The sequence below is a fragment of the Aulonocara stuartgranti genome, assembly GCF_965226115.1.
Source record: "Aulonocara stuartgranti genome assembly, chromosome: 5".
Classification (NCBI taxonomy): domain Eukaryota; kingdom Metazoa; phylum Chordata; class Actinopteri; order Cichliformes; family Cichlidae; genus Aulonocara; species Aulonocara stuartgranti.
In genome coordinates, this window is record NC_138943.1 from 16,887,955 (window position 1) to 16,903,272 (window position 15,318).

General features: G+C 43.5%; 1 protein-coding gene across 4 annotated transcripts in view; it reads right to left on the bottom strand.

The window, feature by feature from the left end:
• foxj3 (forkhead box J3) overlaps positions 1 to 15,318 on the bottom strand; it is a 98,702-nt gene that overhangs the window by 15,122 nt on the left and 68,262 nt on the right. For all 4 annotated transcript variants that reach the window (XM_082534838.1, XM_082534839.1, XM_082534841.1 and 1 more), the window contains 3 exons: positions 8,428 to 8,502; positions 5,193 to 5,276; positions 3,534 to 3,635 (listed from right to left, as the gene is read on the bottom strand). In XM_082534838.1, coding sequence (XP_082390964.1) covers positions 3,534 to 3,635; positions 5,193 to 5,276; positions 8,428 to 8,502 — 261 coding nt within the window. The remainder of the gene's footprint in view (positions 1 to 3,533; positions 3,636 to 5,192; positions 5,277 to 8,427; positions 8,503 to 15,318) is intronic.

Here is a 15,318-nt window from a genome sequence, read left to right on the forward strand (position 1 = left end):
GAGAGAGAGAGAGAGAGAGAGAGAGAGAGAGAGATAGGGTGCTGCTCAACACCCTCCGCAGTCACTAAGGGGTTCCATCTGAATGTGTTAAGGGGTCTGGAGACAGCTGAGACATTCCCATCACTAAAGGTCATGCTACTGGCGATGTCAGCCACATCTGCTCACCAAGCGCAAATCCGTTTGGGACAGCTAACAAAGGATTTCAGTGCAGCCGAGACACTGACCTTTCAATGTAGGAGCGAAACTAGCCGAGGCACTTCAGGACGACAATCTTAATTATTGTCTAACAAGGTTTAGTCCTCCCGCCATTCCCCAAATAAAGTGTGCCGTCAGACAATTAAGACAGTAGTAAGAAGAATAATCCAGATAATGAATATAATGACACCCACAGAGACCATCCCATGTGCTGAGTTTTGTTTGGTGAGAAAAGAATGGCAGTAACGCGCTGGTGGTGTTGCAGTGGAAGAAGGCATGGCATTCTCAGATTTGTGTGTGCCTGTCCATGTGTGAGTGCAGCATGGTGGCTTCTGCTCATCACTGCTGCTCAACAGAGTGGGCTCTGTGCTGAGCACAATGAAACAGCAGTTGTAGTAGCCTTCAGGCAGGCAGATTGGCCCGGCTTGTCCAGCACCCTGCCTCTCAGTAGCAGCAGTAATGGACTGAAGCCTCTTGTCTTTCTGTTGAGCCACAGCGTGGCACCACAGCGGCCCCAAGGAGGTGAGGAAATTCAGGCAGCCCTGACCAGTCTTCTCTTCTCTGACTGATTGGCCGGCTGACTAATATGTTGGTGCGAATCCAGAGCACAGAGCAAGAGCTTCAGATCATATTAAGCCTTTAATATGGAGCTTGGCTTCTGCACTGATAGAATGAGATAGAAATAGTGCAATTTAAAAAAAACCAACACAACTGAACAGCGCAAATGCTGAATCCAGAGAACACTGTTTGAGGAAGAGGGGTGATGCAGAGGAAGAGGACAACAGGGGGGTGGTAAAAGAAGCTCATTAGGCAACTCTAGCCTTCTTCCACTCAGTGTGGGCCTGGCTCCAGCGTTCATTAGCGCAAAAGGGAACTCAATGAGCAGCTAAGACTGAAGGCTTAAGCACGTCTACAAACTCAGCCCTACAATGCTAATCAAAAACAGCGTGCCACAGATATATAAATGTTATGCGTAATGAAGTCATAAAACAAGCTTTTAGCCTTAAGTCTCTCACCACAATCTATTTTTACACCATTCAACCATAAAGTGTGATGATTTCAAAAACCTCAGTGCTCTGTGGTTTACCCAGAACCCCCATCCCCACCCAACACCAAGTCCTGAGTGAAGATGCCTACTCAAACACGCACCGTCGCAGGCTAACACCCAGTCGCGTCTCACCCACATACATAGAAGCATGTAACATATAATAGACATACATTGCTACAGCAACGGACGTGCACAAAGGTAGAACAACACACATAAACACACAGAGGCCGAGGCAAGCGTGTTCATACAGGCAGGAGCAGCTCCACAGTAAAAACTGTGTACAGCTAGCAGGCAAGCGAGTCAGAGTTCTATTCTTAGCAGTGAATTAAGTAAAAAGCCAGAGGTGTCTTTTACATGGGGGCCTAATCTGGTGCATGAGACATGGATTATGAAATCAAAGCCCAGGTGTCTCCAACAATGCCAGCCAATGTTCGGCACAATCCCCGCATGCATGATCGCACAGACACAAGGTGACAGCGGAAGAGACACAAAAAGGGTATGAGATGCATGAAGGAGATGAGAGGAGAAGAACAACTATTCATTAGCAAGCATATTTCCAACAATCTGTCCTTGCCCCCTCTCGATCATCCACACATTAGTGCCAAAGTTTTGTAACTTTAATGCCAGTGTTTAGGATAATCTCAGAACACAATCTTTGGTGGGGGGCAAAGAAAAGTCTGAGTCTGCGTGAGAAAGACACCAAAGTGAGAGGAGAGGGAGTACAATCGTGTGAGGAATGCTAGACAGAAGATTCTTGCTGGTTCAGTAGTCGTCCTGCCAGCTTCTCCCATTGGTCTATGCGAGAAGGCGGGAATATGAGGGAGAGAGACTAGAATAGAAAGAGAGAGAGAGGAGGAAAAAAAAACAGAGAGGGAATTCCTGTGGCTTGGCATGCAGCACCGAAAGAGGCGTGGCCTGTTGTGTGTTTACAGTGTAAGACAGTGAGAAACAAGCTCTCTCTGAGGACATCAGACCTCAGATCTGTTGCTATTCCACTTTGTCTTCTGCTCGCTTTACTGCCATAACACTTTTTGTCACAATCAAATGAACAAAAGAAGACAAAACTGGCTTGAAATTGCTCAGCTGATGGGGTTTTTTGGGTGTCATTTTTATGCATGTCGGTTATTACTCGTCTAAGTTATTTAGCTGGAGGTATTCAATGGCAGGGATCCAGACTTAACTGTCAGCTCTTAACATTAGGGCCTTATTATGCAGCGGCTGGTGGTGGAGATCGGTGGAAAGTGCTTGTCTGTAGTACTCAAACAGGAAAAGGGTCATCTGTCTCCACACTTTGGCCAATGAATCTGTCTGCTACAGAAACAGCCCCTAGGTAGTTGTCACCGACATGCTCCTCAAAACAAGCAGAAACGCTCTGTAACATAAATGTGCATGCATAAAAATTACAACACACGCAGAAATATGCTCAGACTCTTGCCTTTAACTTGAAACGCAAGAGCCTCTGTCATACAAGCACTAACTCATCTTTTCTGTGAACACCCCTGTTCACGTTAAACCATACTTTTTTGTAATGCTTGCAGGAAATAAGCGACTCTTGTAGGCTTTTTAAAAGTACTCCTGAGAGCTGCCCCCACTGGGCTCAGAGGATGAGAGCTTAAGGTTAAAAAGCCTATTTAAATTTCAGAGTGAGCAGCACACTCAGAGCTAACAGCTAGCAGTCCCTGTAGCTTTGCGCTATGATGTACAAGTGTTTCCATGTTTTCACGGATGCTTAAAAAAAAAAAAAAAAAAAAAAAAAGAAAAGAAAAGAAAAGAAAAGAAAAAGAAAAGCCACGGAGAGCAGACAGAGCCAGCAGCCGGGGTGGTCACCTGTAGAGTGGTCACTCGGTGAGAAAACAACTTTTCGGGCGTCAACCTGCACTACAGGTGTGAATACAGAAACCCCAAATAGCATGTGGAGTATTCTGTTTCCAAATGTGCACAAGACTGTGTGCAAGTCTATCAGGTTGCAAAGGCAAGCACCAGTGTGAGCAACATATTTCCGCACTAAAGATAACAAGAGCCTGCTGCCTGTTGTTGTAGAGGAAAAAGGTACAGCAGGGCACATAGTTGTGTATTTTGGTGTGGGTTGTGATGAAGAGAAGCTTTAGGCACATGAGCATATGCTCGTGTGAAAGTGTGTGTGTGCGCGCCTGCATCTCCCCTTCACAAAAGTGCTCCTGTCTCTGTGGGGAATAGTGCTGTAGGTGGTTGGAGAAGTGGGTGGGGTCAGGGTGCAGCCGTGTAGCCAGGTGTGTGTTGGAGCTGGAGGCTGGATTGCTGGCTGTAGTACCTTGTTAGTCACAGTGTTGATTGCCAGCGTTGGAGAGGCACTTCCAGAGATCATACACTCCATCCCCAAAGACTCTGACTCTAGGCTGTACGGCGTGGAAGCCTGTGGGGGTTGGGGGCAGGGAGTGGAGGCAGAACAAAAAAGAAGTCAACGTAATCCAATTATTAAACACACGAGATCCCACTACTGCAGGAGCAACCTGTATTAAAGCTGGTAACAAATTTCATGCTGCTATCACATTCATATCCATCTGCAAGATCTGAAAACAAAAAAACAAACAGAGCTGCTTCTATGATACATCAGAGACACAACTTGATTTAGGACTTTAAAAAAACTAAAAAACTAAAAAGAAAATAGGTCTGAAACCCCAAACCCCACCGTCACCTCCCACCCAAACACATACCATATTGATGCACACGTGCAACCCCCTTGTCTTGCAGTATAGGTACACTGTTGTGAGAGATAACTCTACTGTGGCTGTCTCCCAAAACTGCTTACTGTAAGAGGAATGGCTACAAATTCATGCTAAACATAAATGAGATTTCACAAACTCTCAATTTCACTGTGTGAGACCCTTCAAGGAAGCCTTTGTAGACAGGCAGGGTCTGGGGGGGTGGGGGAGGAGGGGGGCAGTAAACGTGTCCTACAGAAAACAGAGTCCTCTTCGCTTTGTGCGTGCTTTTGTGTCACACTCAAAAAACAAAGGTACTAAAAACACTAAAAACAAGGCACGCTTTGTGTATCTAAGCTCACACACCTGCAATACCACAGTTTGTTGAATGAATCTGATAGTATTTGGATGCCGTGAGGCAACTACATAAACAGCATTTTAAGATTAATGGAGTCTATGTGTTTGTGTCTGGTAGAGACAACAGTGTGTGTGTGTGTGTGTGTGTGTGTGTGTGTGTGTGTGTGTGTGTGTGTGTGTGTGTGTGTGTGTGTGTATATATGAGTCTCCCTCGCCAGCTTGGGGAATTTCTCTTCATCGTAGCCTCTGGTCAGCCACATTGTGGAGAAGGAAGAGACGAGAGCCCCCTGTGTTGGGATGCCCAAGGGCCAGGTCAATCTGAGCAGCTCAGTAAAAACCTGTACAGCCGTACGTTAACGGGCGGATGAAGCTCATGCATAATTAAAGACAAAAGCTCCCATTCAGAATAGCCGCTGCACACAGTTCTGCATTAATTGATGTTTGTTAAAAAAAGTGAGTGCAAAATGTAATGTATGTAATGGTTGCCTGAGGCATAGTTTATTAATAAGGAGCCCACTTCATGACAGGCTAGCGAAGCAGCATGAAGAGGTAGTTACATAAAGTCTGGATATGAACTCCTACTGAGTCTGAGTGTGTGTGTGTGTGTGTGTGTGTGTGTGTGTGTGTGTGTGTGTGTGTGTGTGTGTGTGTGTCTGTGTCTGCAAGTGCTAGAGAAAGAGTGAAGGGAAAGTGGGAGAGAAAGAAGGGCAAAAGGAAAACAACACTGAGGCAGATGCAAGGTAAAGACACAAAAAAAATATACTGAACCACACAGATATTAACGCTTTAACAAGAAGGAAGGAGGAGAAGGGTGTGTGTGTCTTTCTATCTATCTATCTATCTATCTATCTATCTATCTAAATAAATGCATATTCTTGCAGAGAATGTTAAGTTTCTCCTATCAGACTCACCCGCTCTCCAGACCGCGGCCTCTTCTTTGGCCGTGTAGGCAAAGCATCCTCTTTTGGGTTGGTGTCGATGGCCCAGTAAGAGCCCTGCAGACAGAAGAAAAGCCTGTGAGATGATAAAACAGACTGCTTTCTCACATGATACCCCAGAAATTCCCCTGCATTCATTGCTGAATGGTTACAGAGCACGCAACTTTGATGGTTTGAGTATGGCTTGGGACTCTTGTCACACATCACCCCAGAATTTCATGTCATTCCCATCTTTACAACCCGCCTCTTAAATGTCAAATATCCATTAAAGTCAAGAAAAAAGTCAAATTAAAAATGGGAAAAAAGGAAAACAAACAAACGAAAGAAAAAACAAATCAGGTATCCACTCTGATATCACAAACATTTTTGGCACTGAAATATACCTGCATATTCAGAACTCTTGGGCCTCATACGCTCTGTTAAAATCTGTCCTATCAGCCCGAGCCTTTATTTGAGTTGATAGCTATGTGTTAAGAGTTTGAGTGGTGTGTGGGTGGGCTTTGTTAGCAAGAAAGCCTTGGCTTTTCCTCCTCTGAGGCTGCTCCTCAATGAGAGGCTGGTGAGGGCAGCTGGTGGTGGTGAAATGCTAAGCCTTTCCTGAAGCTGTACTTCCTCAGCCTCAGGTAGTGAAGTCAGAGCGCTGCTGCCAAGGATGAAGGATCCTGCCTCAGCCCGGGAATGGAGGCAGCGCTAGCCCTGCCGTGTTGCTTTCTTCTAAGGTCTACAAAAGGCTAATCGAGGAGAGAACAGTTGGGGCTGGCTCTGGGGCTGCAGCTCGTAATTCCACAACCAGGCTGCATTATTTATCTTTGCATTCGCCCCATTTAATTTATTTTTCAATGGTGTGCCTCCTCGAAGCCAACAGCAACGCTGCTTGCAGTTGTTAAAAATGAGATTTTTACCCTAAGGCCCTGCGAGTTCTGAATTTGTTTTTAATATTTCATATGACCCCTGATAAAATCTCAATTGTCAAGAGAAAGTGAGATCAGGACCTTTAAAATTACTTCCTTAGCAGAGAGAATAATTGATATTTCTATAAGAAATTCTCTAAACAACAGGAGAGGCCATGGAACAACTGTATTTCAAGTATCTATACAATAATGCAGCATACACAATAGCCTGCTCTTGTTAAATTTAGCAAATCTGCCATTTTTGCATAAATCGCTGCTGCGACTGTTAAAATAAAAATCCAGGCTTGGTCTATATTCATCAGGGGTTAAAATTATAACTCTTCATATGAGTGTGAGGCTTTGGGGTCAATTAGTATTTTCCTGGGGGGGATTCACAGCACAATCAGCACAAGATACAGGCTGCTTTAAAAAAAAAAAAAAAACAAAACCCTTGTTATATGCAAAGATGAGAGAGTCTCTAAACGTAACTGCTCTCTTTCTGAGAGCTGAAATGGGCAGGTACAGATGTTTCAAAATTAAGTGTCACACAAAGAAAGCCAAGCTCTGTGGTGTTTCTCTTAATTAGGGGGGGAACAACACTTTAAGTTAACCCTCATGGGAGGGGAGTTTTTGCATTTTCCAACACCCACCCCCAGAGACTTGGCAGCAAAAAAGAAAAAAGCATATAAAGAGTCATTAAATTATTCACAAATATACAGCACAAAAAGAAAGAAAGAAAGAAAGAAAGAAAGAAAGAAAGAAAAAGGAAAAATGTAGCAATGCCAAGTGAAGTGTATCCTTGGAGTCTGGGGCAACAACAGAGGAAAGCCACACTATTTCTGCAGCAATAAAACAAAGGCAGCTGTAAAGATTTTTTTCAAGATCCTGATAACACAGGTACACTGCCTGTTCTCTTCCCCTCAATGACGCAGCTTATTTTCATACATCACCATAAATTATGTCACCTGCTTCCCCTTTCATACAGGAAAGACAAACAAAGAAAGTACAGCGGCGATCCTTGCAACTCCAGGCCGAGACATAAGACCAATTAAAAGGAAGACTACTAACAGCAGCCTTCACAGGCTACATTTCTACCTCTGAGGTAGACACAGTGTGTGTGTATGTGCGCGCGCATGTGTGTGCACATGTACAACAACAACAACTGTCATCTCTTACACCATCTCAGAGACAGACACAGAGCGACATGACTCTCCTATCTCATCCAACCAGCAGTTCTCATATTCCTGCCACATTACAATATTGATGCAACATATCAAGAGCGGCTAGCGCCCCTTTGAAGTTGTCTTCGGGGGGAAGGGAGTGAGGAAAATTCCAAATTAAACATTAAGGATGCGAGCATGTTGGCCATGCATTTGGAATGGGATCCATACAGCAATAGATTATTTTGTATTTAGTGGAGCAGCTCCCAGGAGTGTCAATATCAGAGGATTACAGCAAAACATGAAATTAGCATTCAGTCCCCATCCTCTACACAGCTAGGCGTAGCTCTTCATGTGCGTGTGTGTGTGTGTGTGTGTAATTATTTGTGTGGTTCTTTAAGCATATGTACCGCACGCTCTGACATTTCCAGGATGATCTAGGTTATACCACATATGGCTACACCTATGCTCACCATCACATACATTTTGGCCTAAAGGCTCGCTATTCATGAACAACAAAGTTTATCAGCAATTGCTTCATATCAGGTTGATGTTGCGAGAGATAGATTGTGAAGAGAACGAAGCTGAAAGTGCGGGTGGTCCTTTTATGAATAAAATGTCAGATTAACCTGGAATAAATCTTGCAGAAAACAAAAGTGAAAGGCAGAGGCCTGATTTAGTTCTTGTTTTTTCTCTCAGTAGGTTCAGCTTCACTTGGAGTAAATACTTGATGGATGGCAGATTCTGGGAATGACCTAACTTGTACCCTGTTATGGCCCCATCTCTACCAGTCTGGCTTCTTCTCCTCACCCACATCTGTTGTCTGTGCCAGCACATAAAAAAAGAAGAAGTAGGAAAAAAAAGAAAAGAAAAAACTAGCCTCCCCTTATATTTGAAATGCAGTTATGTGGGGGTGGGAGGTTCATAATAGATTACGAGCATTCCATGCATTTCCAGACTGTCAAGAGTCCTGGCAGGAATTCAAAGGTAATATTTTTCTGCCAGAGATAGCACGATACACAACAGAAAAATGCTGTAATAGTGAGTTCTGCGAACTTAGGGTACTTGCTTAAAATTTTAAATATTGCATTTATTTGGCTTGCAATTACATGCAACCATAGGTGTCTGCAATTACCAGTTGATGTTTTTAAGTCTCACCTTTCCTGGGTCATCTTTGGAGCGAGGCACTTTGAGAAAACACTTGTTCAATGACAGATTGTGCCGTATTGAGTTCTGTGGGGGGAAGCAGAGAGAGAGAAAAAATGTGAGGTGAGTTAACATATCAAAAATAAAGAAATAAAAAATACAAATAGAAATCAGATCACATTAACAAGTCTGAAATATCTAAATGTGAGCAATATCACTTGTAGCGGCAAAAAGCAACTTGTTATGAACCATTTAGGTTTAGTCACCGCTCCTGCTGCTGTTTCAAAGCCATTAGATCTGGCTCACAACCATGTCTGGATTCATGTGCAGGAGATCAAATTTATGTACAATACCACCAGGACATACTATCTTTCATCACTGTCCAACAAACTGCATTATGGTTGCACAACATATCAAATTCCACCGGCGCCAAAAATAGGAGCCAGAAGGAATCCCACACTGGGATGGTTGCTGATAGCGGTGCCTGATATTAATTAATGCTTCAGCGGGCTCCTGTGGGGGCAGGAAATAAATTATGTAGATCATTCTGAAAGTTAACTCATTACAGTGTTACAAGCTACTCCACAGTGGTGAAGAGGGAGGTTCATCCAGCTGCCTGATAGGGGAGGCGAGGTGAGCTGAAGTAGCCACAAGGGCTAGAGAGCGATGCTCCAGGCCTGGGTTAACCACCAGCAGTAAGGCCCTCACATCCAGCTGGAGCCAAACCAGCTGAGGGCTTATAAGAGCCAATGGATGCACACGTTGCTCCACTCCACTTTATGGAGTGGTATTGACAGATGGTCACACTAAAAAGCTGTAGGATTCTCTGATGAGTTTAGTGGATGCAGGAGATAAACTGAGAGGGGGCACAGGCAGAGAGAGAGTGAAAGACCCCTAAATGCAAAAGATAGGAGCTGCTTGTTCAACACCAAAGGCAATTATACCACAGGAGGGATGATAATGGCAGGCTGGTCGTAATGCTGCCAATCCTGCTCGTTAAATAATCCTGAAATGCCCGTACAATTCAGGAGAAGATTAATGCTTTTTTTTTTTTTTTTGTTTCCTCCAAAATAAAATATACATGGGAAACTGTCAGTGGAGTGAAAATAATTCTGCCCTTGTGTCATCCACAGGCGATGTCCGGACCTGGCCCTTAGGCCAAGAAAAGCTCCTTTACGACTCTGAGCCATGGTCACACTGTAAACTCTGAGCTGAGCTCTGCTCCCTTTGCACCACTGGCTGGTCCAATATGCCAAGGACCCTGTGGTTAAACATCCCCTAGTCATAGTCAAGGCTCAACACTTTTCTGACCCTACACTGGAGGAATAAATTTCCCACTTAAGTCGGGACAGCAGAGTCAAAGCCCTTACTGTGCCACAGGCTAAATGAGAACTTTCCAGATTACATCTTGACACTTAAAGTTATGACTTCTTTCTTTTCTTTCTTTTTTTTTTTTTAAGTACTTGTGCTGTAGCACTACACACTGCACTTCAAATTTATGAGGACATACAAATCTTCTGTATTTACAATAAATCTCATTGGACAAATGTGCAGGGTACTCTCTTAACACAACAGTATTATGATCCTCTTCTCTGCTCCACCTCTGGTCATACAGCGTATTCCAAGCAGTCCTGGATTCACTAAAATATGGCCAAAAGACTGCTTCGTGTACCCATACTGCTTTTTCTAAAAACGGGGAAGAAAAAGTCTCACTGACAGTATTTGACTGTAACAAACGGAGCATGAGGATGGTCAGGAGAAAATACGATTGCACTGAAGCTATTCTGACACATATTGTCTTTCGGTTCAATACAGCTGAGACAAATTCAAGATGGTGTTCATCTTTGCGAAGAGAAGAGCAATCCTATAGGACAGTGTGTGAAATATGAGTGAGGGTGGAGTATCACCCAAATACCTGAAGGAAAACTGAAACGCTCGAGACAAAAAGCAACAGTACAGAACACAATGGTAATAAGAGACACACATCATTCACAGGAAGGCTGTCCCACACTTGCACGCAACACTGTTGACTGAAAAATTCGAAACAAGAGACTATCAAGTGTAAAAACTGTGTTCTCCCTCCCAAAACAGGCACACACAAAATAACCATCTAAATCATGAACCTCAGAACCCAAAAACACTCACTGCAGAAACATATAAAACAGAAATCATGAACTGTATACAATGGAATCAGAATATTTGACAAATTTATGGTTTATTAAAATCACTCCATGCCAAAAACTTAAATTTACAACATTTTTACTGCAGGAAACAAAAGACAATCATTCTGTTCTGCTCTCACACACCAGAATAAATTAATGAAAACCTCTCAAACCGCAGCATCTTGTGGTCACGCCATTATCAGGTTTTCAAAACTACTTGCAGAAGCATTCAGGGTTTCACTGTGATCAGACCCATTATGTGGTCTGAGTGAAATCCAGTTGCATGCTACAAACGTGCACTGATATGATGCTTGAAAAACTAATCTTAAGAATCAGATCTAAAAAGTCACATAGACTTGACCAACTTGCCACGTACGCTGAGCAGTAGTGAGAGCAGCCTGACGGCCAGCAGAGGTTTTACTGAATGACTGTTTTTCCTCTCAGGTGCTCATCGCAGCCCAGCTTGTCTGCACAGCCTCTAAGCAACAGCACCGTTATAAAAGGCCTTGCCCTTTTGGTTGCAATTTGTCGCTTGCCTTTTCATATTTTGACTTTGGCCAGGATGAATAAAACAATGCGCATGCATAGTGGATGGTGACAAACACATAAGAAGTTCCCCACTTAGCCAGCCCATGCCACTTTAAAACCCAGAGACATGTCCAACAGGGGAGAGTGTGAGCCGGGACGTGTGTGATGCAAGCTCTACAACGCCATACACCCTTAAGTACCTAAAACCATTTTTCCTTCACAGCTTCTGTGTTTGCGTGTGTCACTTTGATGCCAAGGAGCCAGAAACAGTCTGACTCGCACAGAAAGTTGGCTTTATCCATTAAGGACCTTCTACTGGGCCTAAATCATTGATACAGTCAAGTGTTCAAAGCCTGCTGTTACATCAGAAGTTTAATTTTTAATGAACTGCTTTAGACACATTTGTCTAAAGCAGAAACCACCAGGCTGCGGGTCATACGCAGGTGAGGGGGTATCGGAACAAAAGGGGGGATGTTATAATATTACAACAGCACAAGAAGAAAAAGCTAAACAAAAAACACAGAAAAGACAAAAGTCACTGTATTTGATAGATCATAGCTTCTTTGCTAATGGGAAGAGAGAGTGGGGAGGAAGACAACAACAGGCTGATGAAAAATTACTGCCAATTACCACTAACTATATAAACAGTATGTCACTGTTTGAGCTGCAGGTCTTTACTTTTAGACAGTGGGCTATAAGTTGGTATGAAGACATAAGTGGCTCAACAGCAGAGGGAAATAAAGTAGGTGGAAGAGGTCAGAGGGTGTTAACAGTTGTACACAAAGTGAGTCAGACAGAGCTCACTGCAGGGGTCCTGCCCAAGTGCTGCCCAGCATCTACCTGCAGCCCCCACAGAGCACTTCATATCCAACCTCAGTACAAACCTGTGTCTGTGTGTGTGTCCATGCATGTGGGATGCCTCCTACACACCTAAGAAAGAAAGAAAAAAACAAAACAAAAACCCAACACACACACAGGAACGTGTCTCCTAACAAATGGCGGTGATTTAACACACCAGGACAGCAGTGGAGGCGTAAGCAGCGCCGCCCTCGCTGTCCCCCCTGCTGAGGAGCGCTGCAGCTCAGCAGAAAGGACCGCCAGGGGAAAGTAGGTCAGGCTGACCTCTGCGCTCGGCATGTCAAACGTTCAAAGTGAGCTAAAGGGACAGACCATGTCAGAGCCCTGCTCCTCACAGCTGGGGAGGAGGAGCCACCCCGCGCACATGGTCAGGGACCCAAGGGAGTGGACTCGGCATGCTGGGACAGACATGCGTATGCACACATACCAGTTATGACACAGGAACGAACACAGAGGGAGAGGAAGAGTCACACTGTGCTCTAGCATCAATAAATCAATGCCACTGTATGGGCCTTACTAGTTTCAAACCATCTTTCTATAACTTGAGCTTTTAGACAAAAAACAAAAGTGGAGGGGGGAGGAAAAAAAAGGGAAAAATGAATTGTATGTGGGCTCTAACCAACCAACACTCTGCCCATTCTTCTGTTTCCCACAACTAACAACAAAGACATATTAGCCCATTTCTAAGTTTATCCGAAGCATTCCAGAGACCAAGTGAGAGCTGAGATGACCTGGAGGTGCTCTTAAAGTGTTTCGATTAAACTCCATCGGAGAGAAACTTAAATGCTGCTGGATTTGCTGCCTTTGTGATCAAAGTGTTCTCTGTAGCATTGCAGTTTGTGGGAAAATAAGCGGGGGTAAACGTTGTCAGGAGCCAGTGGTTAAACATTACAGTGACCTTCATCACAGTGGCTGCTCATAAAGGCAAACATTCCCAATAAAAAATAAAAAAATCATTCCAGAGTTCAATTTACATTTTTACAAAAGAGCAGGTCTTCAGAGAAAACGTAAAAGCAGGCAGTTTCAAGCTGAATGTAAGGAGAGGTTAGTTCAGGTGACACTGCCTACGCATTCCCAGCATCCTTCCAGTTTTAAGTTTATCCCATTTTGTATGAAATCAACATGTCTTTTCACATTAACAATGAAAAAGAAGACAGAATGTACCACAGGGCTTTTAGAGTAGGAAAAAAAATAGCCATGTAAAAATACTATTCAGGCCTATTGCCACATTTAATATCTTGTATGAAGCATCTGTACAGAAGAGGGAGAGGAGAACGACAAATCAGACAAACTAAAGCAAACACCCTTGCAAATACTATCGCTAAAAAGATGGGACCTCAACCTCTGACTGACCTGTTACCAAGTCTGAATGACAAACCAATACAAAAGACTTGAGCTATTGCTGAGATGAATGCTTCAGATCTGTTCAGAAATAGAGAAATACGATCTCGTGGGTGAATGAATTGTAAGAGGGAGGGAAATAGCTGGTTATTGAGTGGATGAGTGAGTAAAACAAATGGAAAGAAGAGACTTAAAGATAGACCATACAGGGAGTGCAGAATTATTAGGCAAATGAGTATTTTGTCCACATCATCCTCTTCATGCATGTTGTCTTACTCCAAGCTGTATAGGCTCGAAAGCCTACTACCAATTAAACATATTAGGTGATGTGCATCTCTGTAATGAGAAGGGGTGTGGTCTAATGACATCAACACCCTATATCAGGTGTGCATAATTATTAGGCAACGTCCTTTCCTTTGGCAAAATGGGTCAAAAGAAGGACTTGACAGGCTCAGAAAAGTCAAAAATAGTGAGATATCTTGCAGAGGGATGCAGCAGTCTCAAAAGTGCAAAGCTTCTGAAGCGTGATCATCGAACAATCAAGCGTTTCATTCAAAATAGTCAACAGGGTCGCAAGAAGCGTGTGGAAAAACCAAGGCGCCAAATAACTGCCCATGAACTGAGAAAAGTCAAGCGTGCAGCTGCCAAGATGCCACTTGCCACCAGTTTGGCCATATTTCAGAGCTGCAACATCACTGGAGTGCCCAAAAGCACAAGGTGTGCAATACTCAGAGACATGGCCAAGGTAAGAAAGGCTGAAAGACGACCACCACTGAACAAGACACACAAGCTGAAACGTCAAGACTGGGCCAAGAAATATCTCAAGACTGATTTTTCTAAGGTTTTATGGACTGATGAAATGAGAGTGAGTCTTGATGGGCCAGATGGATGGGCCCGTGGCTGGATTGGTAAAGGGCAGAGAGCTCCAGTCCGACTCAGACGCCAGCAAGGTGGAGGTGGAGTACTTGTTTGGGCTGGTATCATCAAAGATGAGCTTGTGGGGCCTTTTCGGGTTGAGGATGGAGTCAAGCTCAACTCCCAGTCCTACTGCCAGTTTCTGGAAGACACCTTCTTCAAGCAGTGGTACAGGAAGAAGTCTGCATCCTTCAAGAAAAACATGATTTTCATGCAGGACAATGCTCCATCACACGCGTCCAAGTACTCCACAGCGTGGCTGGCAAGAAAGGGTATAAAAGAAGAAAAACTAATGACATGGCCACCTTGTTCACCTGATCTGAACCCCATTGAGAACTTGTGGTCCATCATCAAATGTGAGATTTACAAGGAGGGAAAACAGTACACCTCTCTGAACAGTGTCTGGGAGGCTGTGGTTGCTGCTGCACGCAATGTTGATGGTGAACAGATCAAAACACTGACAGAATCCATGGATGGCAGGCTTTTGAGTGTCCTTGCAAAGAAAGGTGGCTATATTGGTCGCTGATTTGATTTTGTTTTGTTTTTGAATGTCAGAAATGTATATTTGTGAATGTGGAGATGTTATATTGGTTTCACTGGTAAAAATAAATGATTGAAATGGGTATATATTTGTTTTTTGTTAAGTTGCCTAATAATTATGCACAGTAATAGTCACCTGCACACACAGATATCCCCCTAAAATAGCTAAAACTAAAAACAAACTAAAAACTACTTCCAAAAACATTCAGCTTTGATATTAATGAGCTTTTTGGGTTCATTGAGAACATGGTTGGTGTTCAATAATAAAATTATTCCTCAAAAATACAACTTGCCTAATAATTCTGCACTCCCTGTATAGTTGAGCACAGGTTGGTGTACAGCTGAATTAACCAGAGCTTTTGCTGAAAAGAAGGGCCAATGTCATATTAGACAGTAGCAAAACGGCACAATTTAATAACCATGTATATAATATTCAATGTGGATCTGAACAATAAAGCATTTCTTTCTTCAAGCATTTGCTACGTGACCACAATCCTGATGTCTGCACTCAATACCACGTCAGTAAAATGACTGGCAAAATAAAAAACTCCAATTCTGC